General features: G+C 41.6%; 2 protein-coding genes across 5 annotated transcripts; one reads left to right on the top strand and one right to left on the bottom strand.

The window, feature by feature from the left end:
- Window positions 1-1912: 1912 nt before the first annotated feature.
- RB195_003161 (uncharacterized protein) lies at window positions 1913-5987 on the top strand (the record flags this gene model as incomplete). Of its 3 annotated transcripts, XM_064200706.1 has the most annotated exons (7): window positions 1913-1970; window positions 3792-3995; window positions 4119-4219; window positions 4435-4512; window positions 5301-5483; window positions 5559-5679; window positions 5878-5987. In XM_064200706.1, the coding sequence occupies 7 exons, from the start codon at window positions 1913-1915 to the stop codon at window positions 5985-5987; spliced, it is 855 nt and encodes a 284-aa protein (XP_064056588.1). The 3 variants fall into 3 exon arrangements, with proteins under 3 accessions (XP_064056588.1, XP_013291451.2, XP_064056587.1); XM_013435997.2 differs by lacking the exon at window positions 3792-3995; XM_064200707.1 differs by lacking the exon at window positions 4435-4512.
- Window positions 5988-6283: 296 nt separating this feature from the next.
- RB195_003160 (uncharacterized protein) lies at window positions 6284-7135 on the bottom strand (the record flags this gene model as incomplete). 2 transcript variants are annotated; one of them, XM_064200704.1, is made up of 3 exons in its annotated part: window positions 6284-6432; window positions 6522-6672; window positions 6968-7135. In XM_064200704.1, the coding sequence occupies 3 exons, from the start codon at window positions 7133-7135 to the stop codon at window positions 6284-6286; spliced, it is 468 nt and encodes a 155-aa protein (XP_064056585.1). The 2 variants fall into 2 exon arrangements, with proteins under 2 accessions (XP_064056585.1, XP_064056586.1); XM_064200705.1 differs by lacking the exons at window positions 6284-6432; window positions 6522-6672 and adding an exon at window positions 6752-6907.
- Window positions 7136-11208: the final 4073 nt, after the last annotated feature.

Here is an 11208-nt window from a genome sequence, read left to right as displayed (position 1 = left end):
TAGTTCTTCACATCTCGGCAATGTTTTGCATTGTTAGCATCATCTATCTGCTCAGCCTTCCTCTTCAAAGCGTTGAAACCCCAAGGTTCAGCTACTCCAACGTGATTCGAACAAATTCTTGCCTATTACAGATTGTATAAAGAGATCGATCTGATATAGGTATTTGGGAAGGATTTTCTATGACATACGGATTTTCAGTTTTCACAACGCTTGTACGGACTTAGCTTTGGGAACTACTGCTTTCTAGTAAATTGTGCTAAAGGGAACCACGAATCTAGTCCTCAGATGTATCTGCTTGCCGTGGAGACATGAGTCGAGCTCATTGTGATGCGAAATAGGTAGCAAGTTCTTCGGTAGAAGTAGGTCACTTAATGTTCTGATCGGTCTGTTAGTTGGAGCACTATGCACCTATATATAGTCGGGTCAAAACGACATGAATCACGAATGTAGTTGCGGTGCATTTGCGTACGTGCTCGAAACGGCGCGGTTAAGGCAGCAGTTCGAACTGAGGTGGGACCGTCGCAAATTGCAGCGACAAGTGGTGCCAGGAGAGGTTTCACCGTGCTCCGAGCCGCTACTCTCCACCAAAGCACCTTGAGAGAGGTCCTACTATACCGGTGATTCGAACAACACAGAGCAAGTCCCTTAAGAGCGTGCTCTAAGCGTTTAGCTGTCGTAACACGGGACACAGAATACATACAAACTAATAAAAGGATAAAGTCCATGGCGTTGGTCAATTCCTGTGGGAATGTGCCTACGCGCTCGACATCAACTCAGACTTTGCTTGAGGTTTATGAACGCGTGTGCAGTCTTACAATGACTTATGAGGGGATAGCCGATGTGCCAAATCAGTGTTTTTTTAACCTCCAAAACAAGTAGGTTTCAATTTATCGACACCGGAGGGATGAAAGGCTTGGTTTGCACTAGAGCGGATTCGAACCTCCGATCGAATGTAGCCGCAGCAGAATCTCTTATCGACTGCGCTTCACCGCCCCTAAATACAAACTAATGGTTCATAATGACAGGACTCTCAGGTCGATGGCACTCATACAGTTCTAACTCACGACAAAACAGATCTTCATGTAGTCTGTTGTAGTTGTAGTGAAAGGTTGCATTCAAAAACATTTCTGGTTTTGAACGATGGTTATACTCGCAGAAGAGTCTGCAATTGTATGTAGATACCTGAGCATCGTTACTATCGCCGTATAATAGTGAGGGAAATGATTTTCTGCAGTGTACAGTAGGCGTAAGTCGCATCTAACTTGATTGACGCGACGCGTCCTCGGTGAAGACGTGGACTGGGTTCTACAGTATACGGCAAACCTTGGCCTTCTTCTTTTTGCTTTTTATGATTTTTATTACTTTTTTAGAGTAATAGTGCACAAATAGGATTACACGGTCGTTTCTACTAGTTTTACCGTTTGATTTGTTCCTAGGACGCCTCTAGAGTGACATTTTATAGAGATTTGATTCCCGCCCTTCTTTATGTCATTGTACAAGATTGTAAAAAGCAAAAAAAGTCCGAGAAGTGTTCCACATACTGTGAAGAGAAATTAGCCCTCACTTTCAACAAGTTATCACATCGATCCGTTACAGCACGTTTTATGCTGACTGCAGCTAATGTGTAACTCGTCATCCGACGAATAGGAAATGCGTTTATTCAATAATTAAGTGCAGAGCTGAGATGTGTCACTTGTTATTATCGAATGCATCTCATTGGGCAGAGAAACTGTGGCCGCCATTCTCGTCCTTTAGTTTGTTCCCTCAAACAGATCTGATTGGGCTCTTCTTTAGAATTTGCTAGAAGGGAATACTGTTCCGGTAGCATATATTCTGTATTCGGGAACAGGGTTATTCTTTCGACAGCGTCACATCCATTATTTTAGGTTGTGGCTGACCACTGACTTTGTGGATGGACTTCCGGGTGCGAATAATACTTCTCTTCTTTTCATTTGGCTGCCCTCTTCGAGGTGAGGACTTGAGTAATGAATAACGCATCAGTTTCTATGTTGCACCTGCGTAGATTTAGTTAGTAATTTTAGTGTTTAGTTTGTTCTTTAGACGTGCTAGTTATGTTCTGAAACTCGGCGAGCAAGCAGACACAGTTGCTGTTTTTCTGAATAACATCAGAGCGCAGCTGTACTTGAGTACTTAAATCAGAAACATATCGCCATTGTGGTACTTACGAGGTTTCCATCGAATACCCAAAAGCCGCTTCCACTTAGTACTTTTCAGTCTCTTATTTCATTAATTTAAAAAGAAATTTACATGGTTTGGTTTCATCATCCCATTCATCCCACATAGGTAATTCATCATCGCATTCCATTCATTTAAAAAATACGCTCGCACCGCTGGACCATCTGCTATATTCTATATCGTAGGCGTCAATTAGTATTCGAAAATTTTCTACGGAATTCAATACCGTCCCATTCTTTTGCGTTTCAGCTGTTACCTTGCCGAAATGTTTCGATCTTTTTTGGTAAAATATAGACCGAAAAACAAATGGAAAATCCATCCGCCGTTCGTTAAACGTGCAAGCATGCATTATTTGCAGACTAGAACTTGTCCTCCACCATCGAAGTGCTGTATTCATGGAATATATTGATAACGCTTTTGGTTGTTGGCTTCGGCTTTTCAAAGTACGCTTGAGCAGCACATTCTAAAATTTATAAGGATCCACTAATTCTGCATTCGAGTACCTCTTGTGGGTCCACCTTTATTTACAGCATTTAAGAAGCTTTCCAAGTCAATTCCCACAATCTTATCATGGAGACCTATTGTTTTGCAACTAAGAGAAGAGAGAAAGGAAGTCCAATGTCAACGTCGTCTATGCTTTGGTTTAGTTTTTTGTAGTTTTTAAGGTACTCGTGTTCCTGCAATTATATCCGCATCCATCAAATGTTAGACTAGTACATGTGTAACACTCATTTTCTAGCAATTCGTACTCCTCAGTCATGCCTGGTATTCCTATTCAAGCGATTGTGAATTGAAGTTGAACTCATTGAAACTATTCAACACCATTCACCTTATTCTTTTTATTCGTGGGATATAACTAGTGTCAAATGTGTTCAACCCCCGTACGCTATTTCCCTTTACAAGTACGCTTCCTCATTTACCTTCTCCCAATCGAAGGGGCATTACACTGACCATCTGGTACCAAATATATTAGGTTAAGTAAAAAGTTCTTCGCGTTTTTCGCTTTATTTCAACGATCAAATTACTATAGCTAGGTGGAACTGGTTTAGACCAAATATACGCCGTTTTGTTCGATAACTTTTGTCCATTTTGATGGGAATTTCATAATTCCGCAACTAAATCCTACCACCAGACCAGTCTTGTGCTGCAGGGAAAGAAGGGATACTTTTACCGAATCTCGAAGTTGTGGATTTCTAAGCACGACTTTTGCCATGTAATAGACACATTCGAAAGACAACAGTTTCGTCAAAATGAAATGTAACATTGGAAGTTATCCAGAACATTTCCAAATTGTTCTGTTTCGAAACTTCCTTTCAGTCATTGAACTCTCTGAACTCCAAAAACCATGTGCTTATACAGATACTACAATTTCACTGTTCCTATTTGAGCTATAACGGTTTGAAATGGATTTTAAAGATAGTTCTCACATATTCTTGAGTTGTGATCGCAGAAGCCTGTTCATGTTTCCTTTTCTAAGTTTATTTGATTTGCTATTCTTGTAACACAATACCACTTAAGAATACTACTAACTCTAACAAAATCCCCTTTGTATTAGCTATTGTTTTACGTTGATGTATAGCATCACTAGCTTTCAGCCCTGAATTCCGTAGAAGAAATCCCTCCACCGCTGCAACAAAAATCCATCACGAAGTCGCAAATTCTCGATACAGATAAGAAATCCATCCACACTTCATCATCGTCTCCAATCATTTCTACAAGGAGAACAGCCGTCCATGTTTCTTCCAAACCTATGTCATCGCCAGTTTTACCTTCCGAACACAAGCGGACATCGGCTAACAGTATTTGTTGATACCTTTGTTCGATAGATTTTCTGTTGTTTTTACGTTGCTGTGTCCTTAGATTCTACTTGAACTTAATTTTATCTTGAATCACATCGTACGGTTCATCCAATGTGTTTTTAGGAACAGCACCTGTTAGTATTGTGGAAAGAGATGCAAATTACACAAGTATTGAGGCCGAAACTCCCAAATTATCGACGAAGGTTTTGAAGAATCCGAAGACGGTTAGTGTGTGTAATCGCCCGGAATATGTTGAATAGGGTCCACTAGTCAGCTGCGGTGTACACCGTTTTAGCTGCAGTGTAAGCTGTTTTCCCGTGTGATGCACTACGCTACCTTTTTCCCCTGCTCTGACCAATCATGTTTGTCCAACTGAACACGTCCGGTGGTAACTGTACGTGCGAGTTTGTGTTTATGTGTGAATCGTTGACGCCTTTAGAACGTCACTGCACCTTATGCTGCTGCCCCAGAATTTGAAGATCGCAACGAGCAAGATGAAGGTGGGAAAGGGGAGGAGGTTGGTTGGTTTATATTTATCCAGGTTTTTGTCTAACTGTATCTTTCTGTATTGCATAGGATTTTCACCCTCTTGTTTAGTGCTTTACGTTGAGTTCCTTTGTCGCATAGGTTTCGTAGTTCATCAACATTTTCCCATGTACTGTGAATAGTAATCTGCCTATGAAAATTTGCTTTGCAGTTCCATTCCACACAAATACCCATTAAATATTTAAGGGGAATTGCGGTCTCGTTCTAAAGGGTTCGTAAACTCAAAATAATCTTGTCATAATTATCATGTAGTGTACGCCAAAATGGATTGTGTGGATTGCAGGAAAGGACAGTAGAAAATTTAATCTGTAAAAGAACAGATTCTCTTTCTTCACATGAAAGCTCGAATCATCATCGAAGCAGATCATTTGATGACAACTAAAATTGAAATTAATCGCTCTTTTTCAACTGATCGGCTTGCGGTTTCCCATTATTTTCTGACAAAATCGTCGGATTTTCGATGCAACGTAGAACGTTTAGGTTATCAGATGTTTATGTGTTGACAGCATGAATGCCAATTAATTCATTCATTAATTAAACAGGTCTCGAGATTTTGCTTTGTCGTTCGTGTTAACAAACACCTTGCCCTTCGCCTGGAAACTATTGTGAAACAGAAAGCATGAACGCTGCTTAGCCTTAATGTTTATTGTACACACTTCATATTTCCTTATTTCCATATATCCTGATATGCTGATGTGCTATTTATGTATCCTTACTAAAAAAAAAACCTTAATGTTTGCTATTTACTTGTTGTGGTAGGATCCCGATGCACATGTCGATGAAGGTGCTAATGCAGCACCTCCAGCTGATGACGTAGCGGCAGGTGAAGGCGTGGCAAAAGAAGACACGGAACCTGTGAAAGGTAAAGACAAAGACGAAAACCAGCTTGGAGCGATGGTTGAAGACGCGAAAGGCAATGTGCCAGTTCCTTCTCTCAACAAGGTACTTAGAGCTGATTCGAAGTATAATGTTTCGTTGTATTACCGCGCATACACTTTACCAAAGTGTGCTTTACAGATTGAGACCAGAATCGATTTTGAACAGTCAGAAGATTCGCATTTTATGACGTTTATTGTTGTGGGTGGTCTTTTGGTGTTCTGTCTGTATTTGCTACATCACAACAAGAAGAAGATTTTAGGTCAGGCTTGCTTTACTATCTTTTTTTTTGCTTTTTTCTTTTTTGAAGCTCAGGTGGCATTGATAATTTTTACGCAGCGTCGCGTATGCTCGTGTGCACTGTACTTACTGTCTGTTTCGAAATTCTTCAACTGGGTGACTGTTGAAGAACTTCGATGGGTGTGAGAGTAGGAAGTAGGGTCAAATTGAATCATTTTAGGGCTTATGTTCGAAGGCAGAAGTTCTGGTCATTCACGCAGAAATGTTCGCTACCGAAGACTATCTCAACGAGACGATCACGACACCTTCAAGGAGGACGTTATCTATTGAGGTTCTGTTCTACCTCCTGAATGCGCTTGTCTATTGCGGTATTATGTCTCTGTTGTATGTTGTTCAGTTTTTTGGAAAGCAGTTGTTAACTTCCAAAATTATTTTGAGCTCATTTTGTTTGTGCTTTACATGTTTCTCGACATTTTTGTGGATTTCTTGATCACTTAATTGTTGTTCTTTTTCTTGATGACTTAGAAATTGCGGTTTATTACGGTTTTTAATTCAGAACTTTGAAAGAGGATACTTGTATATTATTCTTCCTTAGTCTTTTGTGCCTTTAGTATAAAAGTCTTCATTCACTGTGATGACCACACATTTTGCTGAGCGAGATTGTGTATAATTGTGCAATAATAAATGTCGTTGTTGTCCCGCAAAAGTGTTTGTTGTAGATAAAGAATTTGTAAACACATTTTGATATAGAAACACCAACAAATTACACGAGACCCTAGAAAATTCCTCATGAATTTGAGAGCAATTCAAGAAATTCCCAACATTTCACGAAAGAAAACTATCTAAAAATGAGTTCCTGCTTACTCTGCCAATATTGAACTGGGCAGAAGGCCTTGTCATTTATCAAAATTTCTAAAACTCTCCATTTTTGAGCAGAACCCATGTTACACCATGTTGTGGTTGTAGAACATTCTCGAAGCTTCTCTACAATATGCATATGTGGCCGGAGGCCTTCCTTAACATTAATTATCAGCATTAATCATTAAATTAGTCATGTCAATTACGCAAGAGCAACTTCAAGTTATAATCTTCCATCAGTGGCGTGGCGGCTTTGGAGCAACGGCAGCAGCCCGTAACATCAACGGCAGATTGGGCCATGGCACCACTACCATCAGGACTGTAAAGCGATAGTTCGCTCGCTTCGCAAGCGGAGACATCGACTTCGAAGACAAGCCCCAGTCGGGAGTCCCCTACACTGTCGAAGACTCCGCCATTCTCGACGCTGTCAAAGAGTATCCGGAGATTAACACCCGCTGTCTTGCTTGACGAGACTCGGGTGTAGCCATTCGACAGTCGTCAGTCGCCTCCAGGTCCTCGACTACAGAAAAGAGCTGGCTCGATGGATCTCTCACACCTTGGCGGATGGCACCCGGTTTACCCGGGTATCCATCTGTCAATCTCTCCTTCTTCGCCCGCATCGAAAGGAGTTTCTCGAAGATCTTATTACTGGAGATGAGAGTTGGGTCCTCTACGACTCTAATACGCACCGTACCGTGTGGCTCTCTCGAGGAGAAGACCCGCGACGCAAGCCAAATTGGGCCTCCACCCCAAAGTGTCTCCTTTGTTGCTTCTGGGATTCGAGAGGAATACTGTTTTATGAGTTACTTCCACAAGGCCACACCGTCACCGGATCCGTATACGCTAGTCAACTCCAGAGGCTCGCTTCTGCTGTTCGAGAAAAACGGCCGAGACGAACTTCGGTGCACCTCCACGATAACGCTAGGCTTCTGTAGCTAAGGAGATCCATGAAAAACTGGAGGATTAGGGTGGAACACGGTGCCCCATCGAACCTACTCTCCCGACTTTGGCCTCTCAGTCTACCATTAACTCCGGCCCCTCAAGGCTTTTCTAGCTAAGAAAATGTTCACCAAGTTTGAAAAAGTCGAACGGGAGGTCAGCCACTTCTTCGACTACCAGTCTTCCCAGTTCTGGGAGAAAGGGACTGCTGACCTGCCCATTAGGTGGGACACTCTTGTAGTCAATAATGGTGATTATATCATTGATTAATTTCCATTGTAAGCTGAGTAAAAAAAATAAAACAAAAAATGACAAATGGTCACAAGACGTTCTGTCCAGCCTAATACCATCATTCCATAGATAGAAGAAAAAACTATGAAAACGGCGTTCACTACTAACCAAGGTAGAAAATATAGAGCCGGACGAAAATGCTAAGGATCAACAGATTATTTTGATAATACTTTTTTTCATCAAACCGAACAATAACAATTAGCTACGTTACGAAATGTCATTCAACTTTACCTAACACAATTCTGCCCTATTATGCACGTTCCACAATCGTAGAGTGTGAAGTTGAACGTATCTCAAGAACTCTGTCTGTAGTCTTCACCTAATTTGTTCAAACACCTGAGAGCGATGGACTTTCTATTGAGGGCTGCGTATCACGGAACTGACGATGTTGGAAAACCTGGACGCAAATATAGAGTTCGAAGTGTAAATTACGAGTATGAACGTGGCCCCCACTTGAGTTGTTTCTTTCCACTTGAGTTGCCTTCAGTCGTCCTGAAAGATGGCATGGGAGACTGCATTTGTTCCCGCCAGATACGTCGCACTATAGAGCGCGTCACTTTTCTGCACGTGCTGGTTTTCTCGGCAGCCTATTCGTTGGTTTTACTTGTATAGGCTGGTGGGATAACCCCACTGGTCTTCGACCGCTTGCTCGTGAATGCAGAGAAGGGTGGAGGGCTTCCGCATGCTTCGTAGTAGCAAACATCGTTCCGGAGTCCTTTCTTAGCGCGATTACGGGGGAATCCTACACTACACTTTTCACTTCATCACTTTTGTGGCACGCTGCCTTTAATTTTCGACAAGCAGAGAGGGATCGATTCATCACTAATTGAAACTTTCAGAGTGTGCTTATGTATCATTTCTCGCTGCGCTCAATGAAGGTGCTGAATTTACTACGAATTCAGCAGAACTGTGCTCCCACAATTGCACAAGTTTCACCTCAAATTGCGCAGATGCTGACTGCTTCCAGCACACGGGATTTCAGTCGCTCATTTTTTCTCGAAGGTTGTCATGACAGAAAGTCGTTCCCGCTCCGGTTTCACTTCTGCATAAGGACAAAACAGATTGTGGAACAACTACATACATTACTCCATTAATGTCGATTCAACGTTAGGAACAGAATGGAAGTTATCTTTTTCAAAATGAAGCTTACATGATATAAAGTATACGTGTGTCTTATATGTAGCAAGAAAACATTTTGGGTACCTAGAAAAACAGAGGGAATCTTAAGAAAAACTTGTTGGCAAAGACTATAACTTTAGAAAACAGTGCTTTTCCCGGTATTCTACATGTTGTTCCACCGTTATCCGTAACTTACGTATATCTGTGTTCTCTTCAGGGTAGCATAAGCACAAAAGAGGGAAATTGAGATGAGTGGCTTATCAAATAATTTCAATCAGAAGGCGAGTGGAGAGTTGATGTCCATTTATGTCTACATGAGTTATTCAAATGAGTGCTACTGAGAGAGCTGAATCGGAGTGATTCGTAGTGTTCAATGCTTTATTACTAGCTCATAAATTACAGTTTATATTAGTTTTTGATGAGCTGCACACGAGGTTTTTAACTGATGAACCGAACTTCTATTGGCTAACGCTTTGGCAAATCGCCTTCTTCAGAGCTTGAAATGAGCGTCTCAACTCATAATCTGAGCGATTGTTCTCCACAACTCTACAGACAACCTTTCAGCCTACTTTTCAAGCAGTAACGTAGCGACTCCACTAAATCGTCATCTTGGATTGGAAAAGCCCACTGATTGGCACGAGAGCTAATGATTTGAATGTCTCATTCTGATCAGAAAAACCATCCGAGAAATGACTCGAGTTCTAACGTTATAGGGAGAAATTGATCTTTGCCATTCATTTTAGGGTTTCGGCGTGGGTCCAATTTGCCTCAGGACAAGCAGCAGGACGCAGCGCTCTAGCCTTCTGGATAGGCAACGGCATATCATATAGGTACCTGCTGGCAGTTCCCCAAGTTAGGTCAGTAATTAAAGTGGAAGCATTAAAAAAAATTGCATTTTTGCTCAAGGAATTAATCTCTACTACCTTTGTTCCTAGGCTACAGCTTGCGAACCAGAACTACCCTCGAAAAGAATTGAGATCACATAAAAGGAGAAGAAAGAGGTGAAAAAAGGAGAAAGAAAGGACAAATAAGGAAAAGAGAAAAAAGAACCGCAGAAAGAAGGTCCCGCTTTTTCTAACATTTGGAATGGAAAAGTCTGAAGCCGTAAAATATTGCCAGGTTAGCGTAATTGACCTGCTGACTTGTCGCTGCTCATCAAATCGTTCATACTGTAGCCGAGTCGTGTAGCTTGCTAGTTTAATAAGAGGCAACCCGGGATCTTACTTGCCGAACACTAGTGAAGCAGAGCATATGACCTAGATGCCGATTAAAGTTCTAATAAAGGGAGATAAAACTCCTATTGTGCACTAAATCCACAAGAAATTGTAATGATTTAAGTAAAATCCGCTAAAATGTACATCTGAATGAAATTCATTTGGAATCCTCATGTCCTTGGCAGGACTTTTTTGAAATGACCCAAATTTAAGACAGTTTAAAGGCATCACCAACCGGGGAGTATCTGAGGGTTTGCAAATCGAGTGAGCCAACGGTGAGAGGCCACAGCGTTGGTGCATTCCTCCCGCTGTTCATTTTGCGGACTGCCGTCGTCGCTCTACCTTAGAGGCGCCATTCATAAATTCATGAATGATGGGTCGAGGCTGCCCTTGTGAAATTGACATCGTGCAAAAAGTTGAAGGCAACATACCAGGAATCTAGGGTGGTACGGATTTCAGGTGGACTATTCGTATACGGGATCGTAGATTATGGAGAGATGGGTGACTCCATCCATTTCTTGCTAATTGACGTAAAAAATGGCCCGGAAGATGCAGCGTGTGCACACGGCTGGCGCGCTCCAACTGAACTCGTAGAAAATAGTGCGCCGGGACGCTCGAAGCCGTCTCTTCCGGGTCGTTTTCTACGGCAATTAGGAAGAAATGAACGGAATCACCCTTCTATCTTTAATCTACGATCCCGTATACGGATCCTCCACATTCGCACCACCTCAGATTCGTGGTATGCTGCCTTTAAGTGAACAGAGGAATAATGACTGACTGTAATCATCTATATAATTTTATTAGACTTCAACTATACAATTTGAGCATTTTGTCATACAAATTGTACAATAACAATGCGAAACTAACTCGCTCATATCCGAACTGTGTTCGAGAACTAAACTGAGCGAATAAGTGTACGTGAAAGCATGTGCTGGCGTGAAATGGATGAAGCTAAATGGCGATAATCTATCACACCAGGAAAGTCTACCGCACACACACACACATCAAGATTTGGCGGATTAAAGCAAAGTAGGCAACAAATAGTTGAAAAAGACACGCATCATGAGATATGGGAGACATCTTGAATAAATTATATAATAATTAAATTAACACTAACAATGATGGGATGA

This window comes from Necator americanus, chromosome IV (genome assembly GCF_031761385.1).
Source record: "Necator americanus strain Aroian chromosome IV, whole genome shotgun sequence".
Lineage (NCBI taxonomy): Eukaryota > Metazoa > Nematoda > Chromadorea > Rhabditida > Ancylostomatidae > Necator > Necator americanus.
The sequence above is the reverse complement of the archived record's forward strand: the minus strand, read 5'-3'. Positions and strand labels throughout refer to the sequence as shown.